The sequence below is a fragment of the Orussus abietinus genome, unplaced genomic scaffold, assembly GCF_000612105.2.
Source record: "Orussus abietinus isolate OABI.00-Male unplaced genomic scaffold, Oabi_2.0 scaffold256, whole genome shotgun sequence".
NCBI lineage: Eukaryota > Metazoa > Arthropoda > Insecta > Hymenoptera > Orussidae > Orussus > Orussus abietinus.
This window is the reverse complement of record NW_019394401.1, coordinates 81,676-102,187: the sequence shown is the minus strand read 5'-3', so window position 1 is coordinate 102,187 and position 20,512 is coordinate 81,676. Positions and strand designations below refer to the sequence as shown.

Sequence of the window (20,512 nt, the reverse complement as noted above, 5' to 3'; positions counted from 1 at the left end):
GTAAATGCGAATGTAGGAGGAAACTTTAAGGGTGAAAATGTACGATTTGAGATGCGACACTAATCTTGGCACGAGATGACAGGTTACATAAAGGACGGTAAAATTTCTTGGCAGTTTACCCTGTCGCTTACTCATTGCAGGCGGCCCGAAAATGGTGGGAGAGCAAAAAGATTCAGCCCCCGTTCTGCCAAATTGTCGTGATATATTGTGTCATTAGAGCATAATTATAATGTTAGAATAATCCCGAGTAAACCAGCCTGTTTCTGACGGTGAATTATGCTTCGTTTTAATGCTAATAACGAGCGCAGAAACGGCGAAGTTGCACTAAATTGCCAATTCTTACTTCGACTTATTTTGAGTATGTAATTCAATCTCAGATTGTTCGATATCATCCTGATTGCTGTTAATTGACAATGAAGGATAAATTACGAAACGTTTGCGTAACTGGAAGTGCTTCGAGCTGAGCTGTACAGAAAGAGGTAGGGTGATTATAAATTCCTCCACCAAAATGATTAATCAGAGAAAATAAACTCGTGGAAGCAGAAAAGGAACGGGATCCACGTAAAGAGGAGGAAGTTTATGACAAAAAAAGGGGAGGAAAATTCGAAAAAAAATCAACCGCAGATCTCGCTTTTTGAATTGCATTAGAAAGGGATCCTCGAAATTAGACCAAATGTGGGACATTCCTGATTGGTTGCTCTTAACGATGTAATTTCAGAATCTCGTAAAGTTTTGAAATTATAGGGTCGTCCAGGTTTCTGGAGCAGAACCATCTGCGCACGTTAATAACTTTATTTCGAGAATGGATCGCACCAATTGTTTGGGCGATTTTCAAAAAAAGTTCCCGCAAAGCTGACTACAATTTTTACGTCGATTTTTCGCTTATACAAATTTTTATAATACATCGGAAAATGGGTAATTATTGAAACGGGCATCCGTGAAAATGACGCGGTATGGAAATGCTTGGCAATACCAATTATTACTCAATTTTCGGTCGGATGAAGTTGATATTGTACTTCATGATTTATTGCATTTCCATAACAGATTTAATTGCCTTCCGTGCAGTTTCCATACGCAATTATTTTTTTACGTACGCTTCATCTCAAATTCCAATTACAATATATGATTCTGCAAACTCGTCAGAATTTGTCGAAAATATTTAAAAGCACGAGGAGGTACACGTCGATACTCACATGATCAGTCATTTTAATTTTAATTTCATCACTCATGCAATGGATATCATTACTTATTAGTGGGACCTTCTATGAATTCGATAACATTCCTTTAACAGTCAAAGAACTCAAAAAAAATTGACAGAGGGCAGAATCTTAACGATTGTTGAACGTACAATTTATATATTTTTAGAAGGCTTCAATATTTATTATAAAATCATTGCGGGTCGAGTTCTTCGACTGTCATTGTCACGGTGGTTATTAAGGTGGAGTCACGATGATAAATGACATTTCGTCCGTCATTAGGACGTTCTGCCATGTTCTCTCAGCTGTCATAAACATCGATAAAACAAACGAACAAGTCATGTTAGGCCACACTTGATTTACCTCCTTTCACAGCCGAAGCTTTAAAGGTCGGAGCGAACATGGTGTTCTCTGGAAGCAGGAAATGATTCGTTCTTAAATGTATTTTTTTTTCTTTTTTTCTTGAATTTGACATTCGATCAGCTGATCGCAAGAACCACCGCGTGCGGATGTAATAGAGAAAGACACGACAATTTCATTTAATTAATTCCCTCCACAAATTGTAATAACGGAACATCCATATTCCGGATTGCTTCGCATGGTCGAACGTGATTGTCCAGAGAACGAAATAAACCGATAACGCGGCAAAAATAATTGACACATGTGTCGGAAAGGGGAAATTTCAAATTCTTTCGTTTCTGACGTGTTGTCGATTGGGGTTCCGCAGTGGTTTCACCATTTTCCAGCTTTTCACGCGCTGTCCGAACTCTGGTTATTCCGATTCAGAATGATCTGTCTTATTAGTTTCACGTTGTGTATTTTATTCTCAAATAACCGGCCAGGTCGGACGACGAACAAGGAACGCATCGAGGACTTGACAGTGATCCTGTCGAGCCAAGAAGCCATTACATGCTTTTCAGCCCGTTAAGAAGCCAAGTGCCCTGACCAAGTCCTGGAGGAACTTCGACAAGCCAGCCGAAAGTCGAGTGCAACATCTCGATGTAGGTACTTTTATCGGAGATCCTATCCTCTCGGGAGCAGAAACTATTCTATTCAAAGTCAAAGTCAAAGTCTTCTACGTAGACGACGTCGAATGAAAACTTCGCTGCAGGCTATCGTCCCTGGCAGCTGCCGAAGAGCATTTTATCCGTGAAGCGAAAAGTGGAGGAAAGTTAAACACGACTTGGACTACTTAGGAATCGATGTTGCTGACGGAGACATCGATATAGTCTTTGAACTTTCCAAAGACAATAGAAGCTTGCAAAATTCGAGCTGACAAGATCTCCATATTTCTTTCCAGTCTCGCCATATTTCATTTTTCATGGAAATTCAAGGATCACTGAGAAAATGTCCACCTTTATCTTCGCTCTCTCTACTTTTGATCTTCTAAGGGAATTACAGGATCGCAATTTAATATAGCGTGACATTTTTAATTCCTGGCACATCACGTTTAGCAGCAATTGAAAGGTTTTCTTTGGATGGTACTTCGAAGAAGAGTAGGATAACCCAACGGAGCTTTCCGAGCTTCTCATCCGAGCTGCAGGAGTCTCGAACGGTGCTTAACTCGGAGATCGCTTAGACTTATGGAGCTGGTGTGACAGTAAGACGGCTTCTGTCTTTACAGTTCATTAATACTGAAGCGTTCATTAATACGTAGACGACGTCGAAGGAAAAATTCGCAGCAGGCTATCGTCCCTGGCAGCTGCCGAAGAGCATTCTATCCGTGAAGCGAAAAGTGGAGGAAAGTTAAACACGACTTGGACTACTTAGGAATCGATGTTGCTGACGGAGACATCGATATAGTCTTTGAACTTTCCAAAGACAATAGAAGCTTGCAAAATTCGAGCTGACAAGATCTCCATATTTCTTTCCAGTCTCGCCATATTTTATTTTTCATGGAAATTCAAGGATCACTGAGAAAATGTCCAGCTTTATCTTCGCTCTCTCTACTTTTGATCTTCTACGGGAATTACAGGATCACCGATTGCAATTTAATATAGCGTGACATTTTTCATTCCTGGCACATCACGTTTAGCAGCAATTGAAAGGTTTTTTTCTGGATGGTGCTTGGAAGAAGAGCAGGATAACCCAACGAAGCTTTCCGAGCTTCCCATCCGAGCTGCAGGAGTCACGAACGGTGCTTAACTCGGAGATCGCTTAGACTTATGGAGCTGGTGTGACGGTAAGACGGCTTCTGTCTTTGCAGTTCATTAATACTGAAGCGCGCTTGATGAGTTTGCGGGGGGTCGGGGGAAGGCGGCGTAAGAAGACGAGAAGAAGGGAAGAAGAGAGGAGATGAAGAGAGAATCCCTACCACCTGAACTGCACGAAGGCTCTGCAAGCTCTGGGTAGCTACTCCGTGGCTTTCCCACACACTTGCACCGACATTACAGTGTATGTTAACTCTTTCGTTGCAGGACTCTCAGAATAGATCCTCCCCGAGTCGCCGTGCTTGCAGTTGCAGCTAAATAATGGTAGCTGCAGTTTCAACTAGAGCACAACACGGTGAACGCGGTCATCAAGTTACAACCGCGGAAGATTCCCTTTTCTATATAAAAATATGAAAATCATTTCACAGAGACATCTTGATTTAAAAATCAAACCAATTTGTCCGGTCGAAGGAGGGTAGATGAAAATTCATTTTGCGCTCTTAATGACGTCCTTCTTTTCCTGGCAAATTATTTTGCTTCGGTTTCGCGAGGCGAATCCGTTCCCGATCTGGCGTCGCGCTTTGAGTATTGATGTCACGTGCTTTTTTCATCTGCAAAAGCTTCGGGGAAAAGCACGGCCAGGATACGGATTGTGGAGACCGAAGGCAAGCATCAGAGGAAGAGCGAATGAGAATACGAAAATAGCGAAGACCATATTTCCTGTTTCTAATTTGTCGACGCCCGGGACGCGTCGATGAGACGTGACTCGTAAGATGATCTCCTTATATAATTGACTGACGAGTTATCGGATTTTTCCTATGGCAGATCGATCGGCCTTTTCAAATGTTCCTTAGATAAAAAAATAGGTAGAACGTAACTGTAATAAATTAAAATAAATAACTCCTCCCCGGTGAATTTCATCTTGTGTAATAATTACTCGATTGTCTATGTCTTCTTTATTAAATATCTCGATTTCTAGGCAATATCCGTGACAGACGGCACGCAGACGAGTCCAATTACATAATTGAACGGAGTTACGCTATCTTCCCCAATTTCGGAGCAATCGAGAACCCGATCAAAATTTGACCACCCCTCTAACGCGGTTATCGTCTATTTCTCCATTAGTGCAAAGTGAGCCTCCGAGCTCACATTTTGTTACATTGTTTATTTAACCTGTCAGCCGACAAAACATGGCAGTGATGTAACGCTCCCGGTAAATTACCCTATTACATAATTCGAGGCGTGAGAGAATTTCCACGACCTTTCCGAAGATGCTCGAAAAATATAATACACGCTTCCCTAAACCATGAAGGAACAAACTCGAGATTCTACGTCCAAATAAATATCAATCGAATTCACTACCTATAACAATAAATAGTTACATTCAGAATAAGGTTTCCGAAGGGATATTCTAGATGAAAAATGTAGAATCCAAAAGTAAATCCACCCAAGACCTGACATTCAACCTCTAAACCTAAACGACCACCAGTCCAACATCCGACCTCCAATCCCAGCAGTCTATAAATACAGAGTCCAGCCTAGAATAATCCTAGATTCACCACCCGATAAAAATCCCTAAAAAAAGTACACTAGTCTCGAAATAAACTTTTTGGAGGACCAGCATCATCGCGTGAGTTTGGTCCAGCACTACAAAACTGATAAGCCGATTGGTTTCTCCTCTTTTGTCATTTTCTTTTTTTTTTCTCGTTTAACACTCACTCTTCTCTAACATGGCCGCCACTCGATCGGGCCTGGCGAGTCAGGGAACGATATCAACCCCTTTTAAGGCCCAATGGGGGTTATGGGGTTGCTCGAGAGTCGGATAGGTGGCGAGGCAGAGGCGTCGCGACGCCCTCGGCGCGAAAGCGATCGAGCCCGCGGACGACCGAGCTGTACTGGGGCGTCGCGACGCCGGAGCTCGTGGCCGCCGTCAGCGACGCCGTCTACGTCGACGTAAACGGGCTGCGCCAAAACCCGAAGCATCCGCCCACGTGAGGCTGCATCGGTGCACCATTTGTACGATAATATAATTCTACGGCCATTTGAAGGACGGGAAATAAATGTAACTATAGGATAAAGATTTCATTTAAACGCACATATGCACTTTTAATGTAATGAATTTTCATTAAATATTTTTTCCAATTTTCTTTATCGTTCCTGACGAGTGATAGTTTTGCAATTAGTGGTTATACGTGCGGACGTCGAAAGGCATCTTCCGCGTATGACCTGTGCAGAGAAGGATATTTTAAAGGGTTAAATGTTTATGATTTCGATCGGATGAAAAATGCCTTGGGTAGGTTTTGGTATCTTGAGTGATTACAGGATTTTATCGTACTTGTTTAAAAAATTGGAGAGGGTGGGAATATCAGTTGTATCGGATTTGAAGACGTTTTTTGTGGTCGGGCATGCGCCAAAACCCGAAGCATCCGCCCACGTGAGTCTGCATCGGTGCACCATTTGTACGATAATATAATTCTACGGCCATTTGAAGGACGGGAAATAGATGTAACTATAGGATAAAGATTTTATTTAACCGCACATATGCACTTTTAATGTAATGAATTTTCATTAAAATTTTTTCCAATTTTCTTTATCGTTCCTGACGAGTGATAGTTTTGCAATTAGTGGTTATACGTGCGAACGTCGAAAGGCATCCTCCGCGTATGGCCTGTGCAGAGAAGGATATTTTAAAGGGTTAAATGTTTATGATTTCGATCGGATGAAAAATGCCTTGGGTAGGTTTTGGTATCTTGAGTGATTACAGGATTTTATCGTACTTGTTTAAAAAATTCGAGAGGGTGGGAATATCAGTTGTATCGGATTTGAAGACCTTTTTTGTGGTCGGGCATATGAAGACGGGCAAATTGGGGGTTGAAATTGATAACTTGATAGTTTCTGTGTCCAGACAATTTCTTCGTCTCCATCTACGTCGAGGTAAACTGCGCCAAACTCGTGGCGGGCTCCCACGCGAATCTGCAGCTGTGCACTATCGGGAGGCAGCTTCTCTGGTGTGTCCTAAATCGAAGTGGTCACGCCGAATATTAACGTGTCGTCGTGCCTTCGGTGCATAATGACCGACACTTTGTCTCGTTAATTGATTTTCTCTCCGTCCAACATCTTGGGAAAAATAAAATAGAAACAATGGTCCACGAAGAGATACGGTGAGGGGTCAGAGAAACAATCCCGGATGCCTCGGTGCAGGAAGAGGTGCATCCCAAGGGGCCGACGGTCCCCTTCTTGTTGCACCTTTGCACCGATGCATCGTGGCCGGGAGCTGTCCTTAGGGACGTCGAGTAGATTTTCACGTAATGCCAATCCTTCGGGAAAGATTGAATCGAGTCGCCGGCCTGGAATCGAGTTGGGAAATATCGCATGGATATCCCTCCAGCGTGCGTCCCGAGATATATCGTCCATTCTTGCCCTCTTCAGAAGACGCCGAAGAGGTGCACAAATCAGGTGAAATTGGAAATCGGGATCTGGTGCACTCTTGACTCCGAAATAAAAATCGTAGTCGTTGTCCCATCGGTTGATATTAAAATTCCACCGGGGACCGATTTTAAAATCTTATCAAAATGATAAAATATCTGGAATTTTATTTATGTACCGGAACGATCAGTCTTTCATGAAATTTATTATCTTTCTTTGTGGGTTTTCCTCCTGAAATTCACCCAATTTCGCATTCCACCGCTCAAATACCAGCAAAAGCACTTTGATGCACTTTGATGCACTCTTGACTCCGAAATAAAAATCGTAGTCGTTCTCCCATCGGTTGATATTAAAATTCCGCCGGGGACCAATTTTAAAATCTTATCAAAATTATAAATTATCGGGAATTTCATTTATCTACCGGACTGTCTTCCATGAAATTTATTATCTTTCATTGTGGGTTTTTCTCCTGATATTCATCCAGTTTCAGATTCCACAGCTCGAGTACCAGCAATAACACTTTGATGCACTCTGACGCACTCTTGACTCCGAAATAAAAATCGTAGTCCTTGTCCCATCGGTTGATATTAAAATTCCGCCGGGAACAGATTTTGAACTCTTATCAATATGATAAAATATTGGACATTTTATTTATCTAGCAGACTGTCTTTCATAAAATTTATTATCTTTCTTTGTGGGTTTTTCTCCTGACATTCATCTAGTTTCGCATTCCACAGCTCGAATACCAACAAAAGCACGAGACCGGTTCCCAAGGAGTTAAAGTGCGCGTGACGTCCTTACGATTTCTTATCGTGGCCGCGTAGGTGTGACCGTGGCCTTGAAGAGTGCGTATCACGTAACAATGATGCGGCAACGTAACAAACGCCCACGTAATCGGATGTATACGTGAGGTAACTATGAATTGTAACGCGATATTTTCACCGACGCCAAGCGAGCCAATCAGGCCGTGAAGGTCTCACGTCAGGGTCTCCACGAATCGAAGATCGAACCCTTCGGCATCGATTTCGAGTCTTGCGCTTCCAATTGATCACTTTTTTTCACAATAAAAAAAAACCCATTATATGACACCACATTCTCCAGGGATGCCCTTTCTTTTATCGTTAACCCTCCGTCAAAATTTCAATCGTCTTCCGTGAAAAGTGAATTACCGAAAAATCGAAAAAATCGTTAACAAAGTGGATGACGGTAATCCCGCTGCTTGGAAAAGGAGGCCACGTTGCGATTTAATTCCCGACTCATGTAACCCATGTACGTAGGTGTAATGGGTCCCCACTTTTACTTTTACAGACCGGAACCATCGAGCGGATCGGCCGTTGCAAACCCGCCTTAATCGCGGGCCATGCGATCCGCAGGTTCAGGAAATTGGATCGACGTTCAATTACGTGTGAAAAACTGGAGGGAACGGAAAAGAGCCGAACCGCCGCGACCGTGTGACCGAGAATCGAAGGCTGTTCGATGCGATCGCTGTCGAACTTCCGGTTCCGCGATTGACCCGCGTGTTCTCAAACGGGAGAACGATGTCAAAATTGTCCCGCTCCCAGAACTACCAAAAACAAAAGAAAAAAGAAAATGGTCAAACCGAGGTAACACCTTTGCACGACATTTCTTTTTCCCCGGTGAAATTACCGAAAATATGTTTCAGATTAATTATTAATTAAATTTCTATGTAGAAAATGGTTTCCTTCGATGGCTGAAAAATGCGATTTGAGTCTCCCCTCCTGTCTTCGGGGTCAAGAGACGAGGGTTAAATATTATTAACAGGTTGTTTAAGAAATTCTGTCAAGACGATTATTCCTTTAGCGAGGAGAATTCAGTGAGAGGCACGTTACCCAATCAGGAGGCAGCGGCGAAAGGGCGATCATTGGGACCGGATTTAACGAGACTCGAGTTAATACCCTTAAAAAGTGAAGCACTCGTTAAATCCTCACGACGAGCCCCGAAGAGCTCGCTTCGAGGGACGCACCTTGGCCAAGCAGAAATCCCTTGCCGACTTTCAAAGCCGCGTCGATCTCGTGCAGCAGATCGGTCGCTTTCGATTTTTCTCCAGCTGGAAATGCAATACCATAGCCACTGTTCGTTAACCAAAAAGCATGCGAGCGAGCAAAGCGAGAGTAAAATCATTATCCATGAGCAAGCCGAGAGGGGGAGGAAAGGAGAGGAAAGCAAGGGACGAAGAGTTAGCTGCGAGTTCTTCGAGTTAGATCGAGAGCGATCGTCCCGCGGGACATCCGGGGTTTATTTGCGTTCCCTCGGGATATCTCTGATTCATCGGCGAATTGAGCTCGCGAGTCGTTTTGTCGGGGCTTTTTCTTTTCAACGCAGCGAAACCCGCGACGGAAATAGAAAGAATCGAAGCGACCCCTTCTATCCTAGAGGCATCGCGCGACGACGTCGAGGAGGGCCCCGAAGAATAAATTAACCTTACGTTTAGGGGAGACCGCGTCAACACCGAGATCCTTCATTGGTTTTTTCCTCCGAAAATACGACGCCGCATAATGCCGGCCGACAAACATGCTCGACAAACTGGAGCATTCGGAGACACGCGTCAACGTCCGGGATAAAAGATATCCGAGAAGGAAGAATCGAAGTGTATATTTTTCCTGTGCGGTCGTTTTTCATCTCAGGACATTTCTCCTGGGGTGGAAGAATCTCGAGACGTTCAAGGAAGGTTGTCCAAATTTTGTGAAACAGGGAAAGGGCGATAACTCGACCGGCAGAGGATGCCTTCGTGTCGCAACGGCGTGGAAATAGCCGGAAAAGAAGTCGGTGGGCTCGCCTTTAGCGCGATGCCGTAACGTCCAGCTACACTGGCCTATTTCCCGTTGCGACCTAAATATAGTAGTCTCTAACATGAATCAGCGGCATGACGTCGGGCCGTGAGTTCAGGCCACGTGAAAAATAAACGCCGGCTCCGAAGTTCCCATTGGGACGCGGCGAGGCGTCGCGACGGATCGCAACTTCCGTCGCCGGGTCGCCATATTTTTCGAAAAATCCCCGGCACCTCTTTACTCCCTGAAAAGTGCGATTAACGTTAACATTTCTAAAGAATCCACGGCTACGAAATACGGCGCGCTACCGCGGCTGAATGTTTTCCCAAATCATTTGAATAACATCCCTCTAAGCCCGGGACGAATTAAAGAGGTGTCTCTAAATTTCGTATAAAGACAGAAATTAAACGGGCTCGATGGGAGGGGTAATGCCCAAGTTTGGTGACATAATCCCCTCCCACTTTTACTGAAAAAAAATAAAAAAAACAACAAAAAATCCTTGGACCCACGGCGACTCTTTATGGGCACCGTAAAGCCCCGGGTCGGCGTTCTTTAAAGATATACGTCAGCGGGTGCATCAACGTCGAAACTGCTGACGGGTCCAAAGGGGTGAAAACTTGTGAAGTACTAAAGGTTTCTCCGGGGTTAGAGGTGGATCCGGAAGTTGGGTCGTACGTCATCGCTATACCGGGGTGGTATATTACTGCGGATGGAAAAATCGCGTTCAGAAGCTCAAAGGAAGTTTTCCGCGCTGTTTGCCCTGCACGGGCCCGTGCATCACGGTCGTCCAAGTCTGCAAAACATGGTAATCTTCGACCCGGCAGCCCGTATTTCAGCATCTATTTCCGTTGTCTTCAGTTTTATGGAGGCGTTTATCCGTGCCTTTCGTTATCCAGGCAAGGAAATCACGTCCAGGAAAGTAAAACGTACGATCGCGAGCGAAGGAAGAACCGCGTTGAATTATTATCAGCATTTTATGATTCCTTTTAGGGGTCCCAGGTTCGTCACGACCTTAGACAACCACGAAGCGACCCCCCGGGTAAAACGTACGAGCGGAAACGGGGATATCTCTGCGGCCAGGAAGGCCGCAGCTGCAGCTGCGGATGATGGACGCCCTCGGGCCTGCCCCCGTGACTTCTTGGAGACTCTCGTTGCCGAAGAAATCTCCTTTAAGTAGCGCGTCGCGGAAGAGTTTCCATATTTATAGACATTCGGGTCGTTGTGTTTATTCATGGTATGCGACGCCAAGCGTTTCCCCGCGCGAAACGAATACCCGGGGGCACCAGGAGTCGATGCAATCGTGGAATGTCCAGAACGTTGGGGAACGTCGATGGCACGAGGCGAACATCCGAGACTAGCACCTGGTGCAACGTCCACGCGTCCAACGACTCTACTTTGACATCCAACGGGAAGTGGGGCAGGTGCATTAGTGACGGGAGGACACGCACAAAATCACGAGCCACGCGATTCCGCCAGGTGCGGCAGGTTAGTCAGCCCATTAGGTGTTAACATTCAAGGGTCCGTCGCAGGAGTCACGAAGTTCAGGAAAGATCCGGGGCTGGTGGCTCTTTCCTGGCTGGTGACATCTCCAGCCGAGCAACCGGCTCATAACATGACCCAAAGCTCAACAACTCGTCTCGAGCACACAACAATCCTCTAGGTACTCCAGGCGAGACTCACCGTCGTCGCTGTCGGCTGCCGACAGCTTGAGGAACTCCCTGAGGTGCTTCGGCAGACTCCTGGTGTCCTTCACTTCCTGCCCATCGACCACGCACCTGGCCTCTTCTAGGTCCTCCTGGACTCTCTCCGATTCGCTGTTCCGGGCCTCCGGTTCGCTCTCGTCGAGCTTGATCCCAAACTTCTGGAGTCTGTCTCTGGCCTTCTCGATGAACTCCCTTTCGATCTTGTTCATGTTGGCGCAGGACTCGTTCTCCACCTTCTCCAGGTCCGCGTGGGAGCTGATCTTGATCACTTTGTGATGCTTCCGCTCCAGTCGTTCTTGAACCTTGTTCACGTACTCGTTGAACATCTGCTGACGAAACACCTCCCCATTTGTTGGGATCGCTGAAATGGAGGATTTTGGTCGAGGTAGCCCTGAAGACTTTTGCCGATGGTCTGGCTTGGAAGTACTTTGGTCGGTGAGTTCGGTCTTGGGAGAAATTCGTTCTTCCTTGCTTTCCTGAACATGGCTCGCGACTTCGCCGGACATCTGCTGACGGAACGTATCGCCGTTTGCGGCGTTCGTCGAGATGGCTGACTTTGGTTGCGAGCTTCTTGAAGACGATCTACTAGTACCGGGTTCGGAGGTCCTCTCGGATTTGGTTATTATGGTGTACTCCTCCTTGCTCTCCGTTGTCTCGGACTCTTCTTTGAAACATTCTTCATCTTTGACCACTTTTTTCATCGACTCTCGATAACCGTCCCTCTTCAGGATCTCGGTCTGAGAGTCGCCGACGTTCCTGGACTCCTCGTGCCAGCTGTCCCTGGACCTCTGGCAGTCCTGATCAGCTATTTTCCCAAGTTTCACGGTACCCTCCGTTTCCTCTTGACGCGTCCTCTTCTGCTTCCAGGAAGGCTCATCCATTCCATCCTGAAACGGAGTCTTCCTGTTCTCTAGAGTGCCTCTTCCGGAAGAATAACAAGCTTTGTCCATCTCCTTTCCAGACTCCTCGGCAAGCACCTCCTCCTTCAGTTGGTTCTCCAATTGTTCAATGTACTGCAGCTGACGATCAAAGTATTCCTGGGGCAGGGAGAACCTTCTGCGCTCGTCTGCGTGACCCTTCATCTCCGATTGGAGCCTCTTCAGGTTCTCCACGATCTCGTCAGCCTTGACGTTTCTCGTTTTCTCTGGGTCCTGATGGTACCTCCTGGGTTCCAAGCGATTCTTTGGCGGACTCTTATCAAATATACTCGTTGTGTCTATACAGGATCTGTCAACGTTGACGAGCTTCTTCACCTTCGGTGGCACGATGGGTCTGTCATCTATCAAGGCGGAATTGATATTGCTCCTGACGTTACCAACGTTTTCAAATCTACGAGGCGAGGTTACGGACCTTTTGCCGGAATCTGGCGTGTCAGGAGACTTGTCAATAATGGCGCTGTTCATAGAAATTGGACTTCTTCGAAATGGAGTTGCACTTCTCGTAAACCCATCACCCGACTCGCGTATTATCAGCGCATTGTTCACACTGTGAGGTCTATCAGCTGATCGCTTGCCAACACCACCGAATTCCGAAGTGCCTTCGCTCATACCTTCGACTTTAAATTCCCCTCCAATTCTACCATTTCTAACTCTAGAAGAGCTCCTCTGCTCGTAGAGCTCGTCGTAATCTTCCGGAAGAAGGTGCCCTGAAGAATCGCCCACGTGGCGGTAATTACTCATCCCTGGCAACGAATTTCGACGACTTTTGTCAAAGCACCCCTGTCCACTTTCTCTGGACCTATCCGAGGACAAACCGGAGTTCTGTCCGAAGATAGCGTTATCATCCGAATTTCTTCTGGCAAGGTGCAACCAGTCCGACAGACAAGTAGCGCTCAGGCGTTCCTGACTTGCATCCTGAAGACGTTGACTCGATATTCTTGTTTGACTTATGGTGTCCTTATCTCTTTGGTAGGATTTTTTGTCAAACTCCCTGAAGGATGACTTTTGACATGGAGTTGACGATTTCTTGTCGGATGGGAGGATGGAGTTCTCCTTGATGATCTCGAGAAGCCTGTTCCCTGTTTTTGGAACATGCCAGGGTGTGTTCCAGCGATCTGGGTGATTGGCACGATCAGGAGCGACACGAGCAGGTTGCTCTTCGTCCTTTAAATGCAGATCGATTCTATATTTGTGCACAGAGGTGTCGGATCGATGATCATCGTGGTAGCTGCGACGCTCCAGGTATTTCTTGTGCAAATCCAACAAGTTGTCAGCACTCGCGTGAACTCCTGTCTCCTGTTGCGATGGCGACAGACACACCAGTAACTTGGGGTCCTGGATCGTGGGGACGCCCACCCAAGTCTGCGGTCTCTTTCTCATGTTGCTGGGGTTGGATACACGAGGCTTGCCGACACCAGGTCTCTCGTCAACCCTCAACCTGTCGGAACCACTTTGCTCTGAAACAGCGGGGTGGCGGTCTTCAGGATCCCCCAGTGCGGTCTTTGTCGGCTCCCGATCCGACCCTACCAATCGACTCACACCATGCGTGTTTAATCTCTCGTTATCAGCCCTGGAAGCAATGTTAACGGCTTCTTGGATCACTTGCAGGCTCTTGAAGATGTTAAACTTGGGAAGGGTTATTTCGTTGATTATTTGCATACCGTACGGCATCGAGAGGATTTTTTTCACGCAGAGATCCTTCAGCGAATCCGGTCGAGGCTCTTCAGGTTTCTCTTCGGAGGGTGATATTTCTTCCGTTTTGTCTAAGGGCACGTAATAGAGGTCCTCGATCGGCGAATACGGTATCGGCTGAGGGGAACCAGCTTCGCCATCTTTGGATGATCCTTTCGACGAATCTTCGTCTCCCTTCAGCAACGTCAGCTTCCGTTTTGGTTGCGGCGATCCTTGGTCCGCGCCCTGCTTGTCTTTGATTCCTTCCTTCTCCTCGTCCTGCACCACCGAAGACAGGTCTGCCAATGAGGATCGCGGATTATATTTAGCAGTGCTCAACGTCGTGGCACTACTTGAAGAGTCTAGACCCTGGAAGTCGATTGGACTCTGAGCACTTGAACTACATTCGGCCTCCTCGGATTTATTCGGTGACTTCGAGTCGGTAGACTGTAATTCAATGGAAGTCGAGTCTTTCGAATCCTCAATTTTCGGGGTATTTACATCTCGCTCTTCTTTCTTCATTTTTATCCCTTCATTTTTATCATCACCCTGGGCATCCTGATCTCGCTTCCCTTCGTCATCCTGCTTATGCTCTACGTCTTGTATCACTTCAATTTCTTTTTTATCACAGACTGTTCCGTTTTCCTTATCTCCATCTTTAATTTTATCTGTATTAATCCCATCTTCTGGTTCAATTCCGTTTACTTCTACAGCGGTCGAGGCATTTTTATGGCATTTTTCTGAAATCATCTTGTTTGAGGCTATTGCGCTTTCGAACGCCTTGAAGAGCTCCTGTTTTGTCTCTTCATGCAAGATCCCATTTTGTTCGGACCGACTGAGCTCGATTAACGAGGCCTGACCAACGCACAGTGATTTTTGGGACACCACTTCGTTAATGCGTTCATACGCTATTTCGGAGTTGGTATCGCTGCCAACTTCGGCGTCACAATCCTGGTCGGAGTTTCGCAAGTCCAAGCTGTCACTGTCCATGGACACGTGCGAGCTAGGCGCCATTAGGTCATCAATGATATCTTGGATGTTCTGTGGAAGCTGATTTATGTCAAACCTGGTCAGGACGTTCTGGACGTCCTGTCTGGTCGTGTCCTTCCTGGACAATACCGTGAGCAACACCTTGATGAACTCAACGGCGTCCTGTTCGCTCTTGACGTTGGACTCACAAATGCGGATTTTTCGCTGAATCCTCTCACTCGTCAGCTGATTCCTCAACGTGGTCTCTTCGGGGTCGTCTCGGGGCGTCGATACATCGGATTTAGGAGCGGTTTCGTAAATCCTTTCTGGTCGATTCGTTCGTGGTTCGTGACGCTGCGGTGGCGGTGGTGGTGAGGGTAGCGGTGACGGTGGAGGTGACAAAGGCGGCATCCCCAAAGCTTCAAGAGAGCCTTGGCTGTTGACGAACTTCCCTCGAGTTGGGGGGATTGGGGGTGTCTTCGGCGCAGGTCGTACTTCCTGCGGAGGATCTGGAACTTCGCGAACTTCCCTAGGGTAGTCTACTTCCGGGGGAGTTGGTGGTCTCTCGAGATGTGGATCGTTACCAAGATTGGGAAGCCTTGAAGAGGGAGTTTGGTTCCTCCTATCCGCGGCGTGTGAATTGGTACCGCCATTTTTGTCATTCCGGAGTTCCCCGGGATCAGAAGTTTCCCTATTTCTCGGATCATCGGGAACAATTCGAGCTTCACCAATTTCATTCGAAGCCTCAACGTCGCTTGATTCAGGATTCCCACTTTCAGGAGACTTCTTCCTTCCATTATGTACACTTTCATTAACATTCTTTTCAACCTTTTTCTCGATATCTGCTCGGTTAACTTTTTCACTTAGCTCGGGAACATCTCCCATCGCACCCGTCGAAGAAGCGGCTTCTTCTTCGAGGTCTTCCATGTTTTCGAGACCTTCTTCAAGACCATGAGAGAAATCTCGTTCCTCTCTCCTGTATTTACCGATCTCTCCGTTGATAAAGTCCCTGATGTGCTGCTCGCCATCTTCGGACAGCTTCTCCCCCTCTTCCTGGATAATATCCAGAAACCTGTTCGCCGCCTGAGTTTGCATGAAGTACGATTCCAAAATGGCTCGTTTTTTGGCCTTCCTGGCCGCGACATTTCCGCCGGGGTTCCTCTCGGTCTCCACTTTGCGACACTCGTCCCTCGCTTCTGCAGCAGAGGAGGGTAGTTTCAGGCCTTCTATGAACGTCCTCAGCTTCTTTTCTACCTCCTCTGACATCGAGTCCTCCTGGGTGTCCTCTAGTAGATCTTGGGAGTCCTCGCCGTCATCGGAGTCCCTTAACCTCGAGATCAAATTCGAGTACAGCCCCTTCAGGTCCTCGACCCTGTCCTCTTCGGCAACCTTATCGAGGTCGATCGAGTCTCCCACGGAGTCTTTCTCCACGTCGGACTCTACCTCCACGACCACTGCCACTCTACTGCTGTCAGCTTCGACGTCGCTGTCACTGACTTCGTGGATTTCGAAGCTGTTGTTCTTTGGCAGCTGTGCCAGGGCGGCGCATTGATCGCCAAGGGTCTTAACCTTGGTGGCCACGCTGATGGACAGAGGCTCTATTGGCTCCACCACGGTGACAATGTGCTCGTCTTCCTCCTTTTTGTGTCTCGTCTCCACGATTCCCACCCCCGGAATGTGCTCGATCCTGGCCTCCAATGGTGCAGTTTGGATGGTCGTGATCTCGACGATCTGCAACTCCGTCTTCAGGGCTCCCACCTCGATTCTGCATTTGTTCTTCGGCTTCCTCCTCGTTTTTCTCGTAACGTTCCTCTCGTCTTCCCGCACCTCTTCCGTTATGATCGTCACTTCATTTTCCTTGATCCTTCCTTGGCGACTCTCCTCGCCTCGAGAGTCCTTTTTTGCTGGTTTTACATCAGTTTTATTCGCTCCAATCTCGCACCTTTGTGACGTCCACATCTCGCGCGACACTTCCTTCGTCTCAGCTTTTTGGACTTCTTCTTCTTGGCTGACTTTGTTCCTCGACTTTCCTCTCGCCGCTGCTTTTGTCTTTCCGTTACCGGTATCTCTTCTTCCCGCAATTATTGTAGTTTCGCCGATGGTCGTTTCCGATTTCTCGTCCTCGCTGGGAATTCCTTTAGCGACCTGCTCCTTTTCCTCGACTCCGAATCCATGGTCCCCATTATTAACAGAAACTTCTGGCGTTATCTCTTCAGGATTTTCGATACTTAGTTCAGATTTCTCCTCGTTGTTGTTAACCTCTTTTATCACTTGCGTTTCACTTTCCGTGCATGTTTCCACGTTCTTGTTCCTGCCTCCCCTCGTAAAGTCTTCTTTCTTATTCGTTCTTATCTTGGAATCGATTTCATTCTTGCTAGCTTCTCTCCCTGCTTCGTCTCCATTTCCACATTTACTAACTTCTGAACTTTCATCTCCATTGACATTCTCTACCTCTTCATCAACTTTAGTTGCTCCGATTTTTCCTTCGGACCTTTCGTCGAGATCTCTGGATTTCAAATTCTCCTCGGTTTTATCAGGTTCACTGATAGAGTCTTCTTGATGACCATTCTTCAGGATGACTGGTGTCGGTGTGTTGTTTACTTTTGACAAATCGGGCGTCGGTGTGTCGTTTACTTTTGACAAATCAGGCGTCGGTGTGTCGTTTACTTTTGACAAATCAGGCGTCGGTGTGTCGTTTACTTTTGACAAATCAGGCGTCGGTGTGTCGTTTACTTTTGATAAATCAGGCGTCGGTGTGTCCTTTACTTTTGACAAATCAGGCGTCGGGGTGATCAGCTTGGAAGCCTCGTTAGACGGCTTCTCCAAAACAGAGGTTTGGGGCCGTTTGCGATTTTTTGCCCGTCGATTTTTGCGACTACGAGAAGCGTGGGGCATGTTGTTGCGGTCCTCTTCAGCGTCGGTGAGATAGTCCGAGTACTCGTAGCCTAGGGCGTTGAAATTTCGTAGGATTTTTGGATTCTACGTGTTAAAAGCTCCGGCTTCTCGCAAATCTTCACACGAGGGGTGGAACGGTCAAAAACAAAAACCCGGAAGAGTCGAAACAGACTGCTGGATCTGTTCTTTAATACTTCGTGACCCCGTTGCGAAGGAGAAGGAGATAGGACTATCGAACATTTCTTCCCACGCGAATTTTACTTCCCACGGATTAAATCAGCTCCTAATGAATTTTTCCGGAAACGAGCAACTATCGAGGATCGAACACCATGCACCTCTGACGTTACTCCGATAGTCCTGCAATGATTTTTGCTGCGATATCGCGGGCCATCACGAGACTTCGATAAGTCATGGCTGTCATTCTGAAATATCAAAAATTCACGCGAAAGTTCCATTCATTTTCGGGGAAGTCATTCTTTTTAATTGAAGTCTGTGGGGGGACGAGAGCGCATTTCTGCACTTTTTCAGAAAATCAGAGTCACGAAATAGTCATCTAATGGCCTGGGCAGGAAATGGCGACCAGATGAAACTCATTTCCCCGCTGTCGTGATGCCAATTTTGGCGGGACGATCATCGGTTTGTATGCAGTGAGAATGTTTCCTTTCGCATAACTATTTAATACCCATGCAGTAAGCGTGCCCCAACCCAACATTCCAAAAATCATTTTTTGGCTGAAATGGGCCAATGGATGGACTCACCTTTGGCAGAGGTGTCTGTTCGTTGTTCCGAGTTCTTCAGACCACCGTTCTGACTGGCGTAATTGTTTCCTCCGTTTGTCGTGTCATCTGCAACAACCGATAGTCGTTATAATAATCGCGTAACGAAACATTTGATAAAAAAAAAAAATTGAGTAGGGAAAAACAAGAGGATTAATTTTTTTGTTCACACATATTCTTAACATTTTAATATTATATCAGAATACGCGGAATAACGTCGAGGAGAAATTCATGGGTGTTCAACTGTGGGGTCGGAAATAAAATCATGAATTTAGGAAAATCGACAGGTTTAATGGCCCGTGAGCTTCCGCAGCCGGAGAAACTTCTTCGGCCCTCTGTTCCGTTTCCTTTGAAAGTTTCCTCGGGCATAGATGATTAATAGAGAAGAGGACCGAAGGAAGCGCCGGGGCTGGACTTCCGGTTTCCGCAACTCCGCGCCCGGTCTTAGCCATTGATTTTAATCGGGCTCGGCGAACATTCGTCCCGCGATAACCTAATGACCAAACTTTCCGCACCACCGTGGCCGTAACTTCAAATAAAAATCCGGATGAATCTCGACTTAGCCGAAAATTGAATATGCCTCTAATAAACGACCAATCAACCTAAGCAATTATTTCCCGGCCATTTTTCAGAAAAAAAAAAAAAAATTCAATTACACGTAGAAAATCCAGTGATCCCCTACAACTTCCTTCCGAGACCCCCCCGAAAAAGTCATAAACAAACAAATAAGTAAATATATAAACGAGTCAGCTGGTCAGCTCCTAGTTACACTTTTCGAAATCACTCCCACGAACTATTGTTAGAAATATCTTCGATTTTCCATCAATTTAGGAACTTTATAATCGGACTTTTTAACGCTTTCGTTACCTTGGACGAGATATCTCGCGACCCAATACTGGCCGATTAACGCTTTTGACGAGATATCTCGCGATCCGGTAGTAGCGGATTAACGCCTTTGACGATAATCTAGCTTTCTAGCACCAATATTTTGACATTCTAGATGAATATATTTTATAACTAATTCTATTCGTATAGCTAAAAGGAAGAAATAAATACAGTTTTTATTAATTTAATGAAATTATTATTATTTACTTTCTACGTGGTATAATTGAAAACATGGTTGGAAAATATTAGTGCTAGGAAGCTAGATTATCGTCAAAAGCGTTGATTGGCCAGTATCGGGTCGCGAGATATCTCGTCAAAAGCGTTGATCGGCCAGTATCGGGTCGCGAGATATCTCGTCAAAAGCGTTGATCGGCCAGTATCGGGTCGCGAGATATCTCGTCCAAGGTAACGACAGGATTAAAGGATTGGAAGCACCTGCACATATGAGAATGAGACGGCAACCTTTTATCGAGGATTTGGGAATCCAAAATCACTGAACGGGATTAGCCGAGCGATCGGCTATCACTGGTCGCGGGATCGATAGGTCGATCGTTCGTTCGATCGGTCGCGGCAGCTCGTGGGACGCTGGGATCGCGATTACACACTGGACGTGCACTGTCCCTTGTCATCCGTGATAGGTCGGATCCCCCGTCCCATGTACGCGCACCTACACGTGGTGGGTACAAAAAGTGCTCCCCCTTTGGCGTATGCACACGCGCGGTGCCACTTCCGAGGGGCACTTCCTTCCGAGTGTGTCGACGCACGACGAGCCCGACGGGGTTTGTGTGCTCATGTGTGTCACCCCACCAGTCGAACTATCCCGTCCATCCCACATCTTTTGTGCCTTTATTATGTCACAATGGACATGTCCTACGTAACGCGTAGCGCGACCAGCTCGGCTCGGTACTTTCCGAACTTCACGAATCGATCGTTTCCCCCCGATGAAAATGGATGATTTTAAGTGAAACTTCATATGGCAGTACACTCCGCAATTTACGCGGCACTCTTTTTTACGCGGTAAATTGTAACACAATTTACGGGGGTTTTATTTTCAATATTTTTTCCTCTGTACCGGCAGACTTTACGCGACGCGACTTTCATTCGCGTAAAGCGA

At 46.5% G+C, this 20,512-nt stretch overlaps 1 protein-coding gene across 6 annotated transcripts in view; it reads right to left on the bottom strand.

Moving 5' to 3' along the window:
- LOC105701092 (microtubule-associated protein futsch) overlaps positions 1-20,512 on the bottom strand; it is a 110,833-nt gene that overhangs the window by 15,650 nt on the left and 74,671 nt on the right. For 5 of the 6 annotated variants that reach the window (XM_023432158.1, XM_023432162.1, XM_023432159.1 and 2 more), the window contains 3 exons: positions 18,496-18,582; positions 11,242-17,787; positions 1,560-1,607 (listed from right to left, as the gene is read on the bottom strand). In XM_023432158.1, the coding sequence (XP_023287926.1) occupies positions 1,560-1,607; positions 11,242-17,787; positions 18,496-18,582 (6,681 nt within the window). The remainder of the gene's footprint in view (positions 1-1,559; positions 1,608-11,241; positions 17,788-18,495; positions 18,583-20,512) is intronic. The other variant, XM_023432160.1, reaches the window with a different exon arrangement.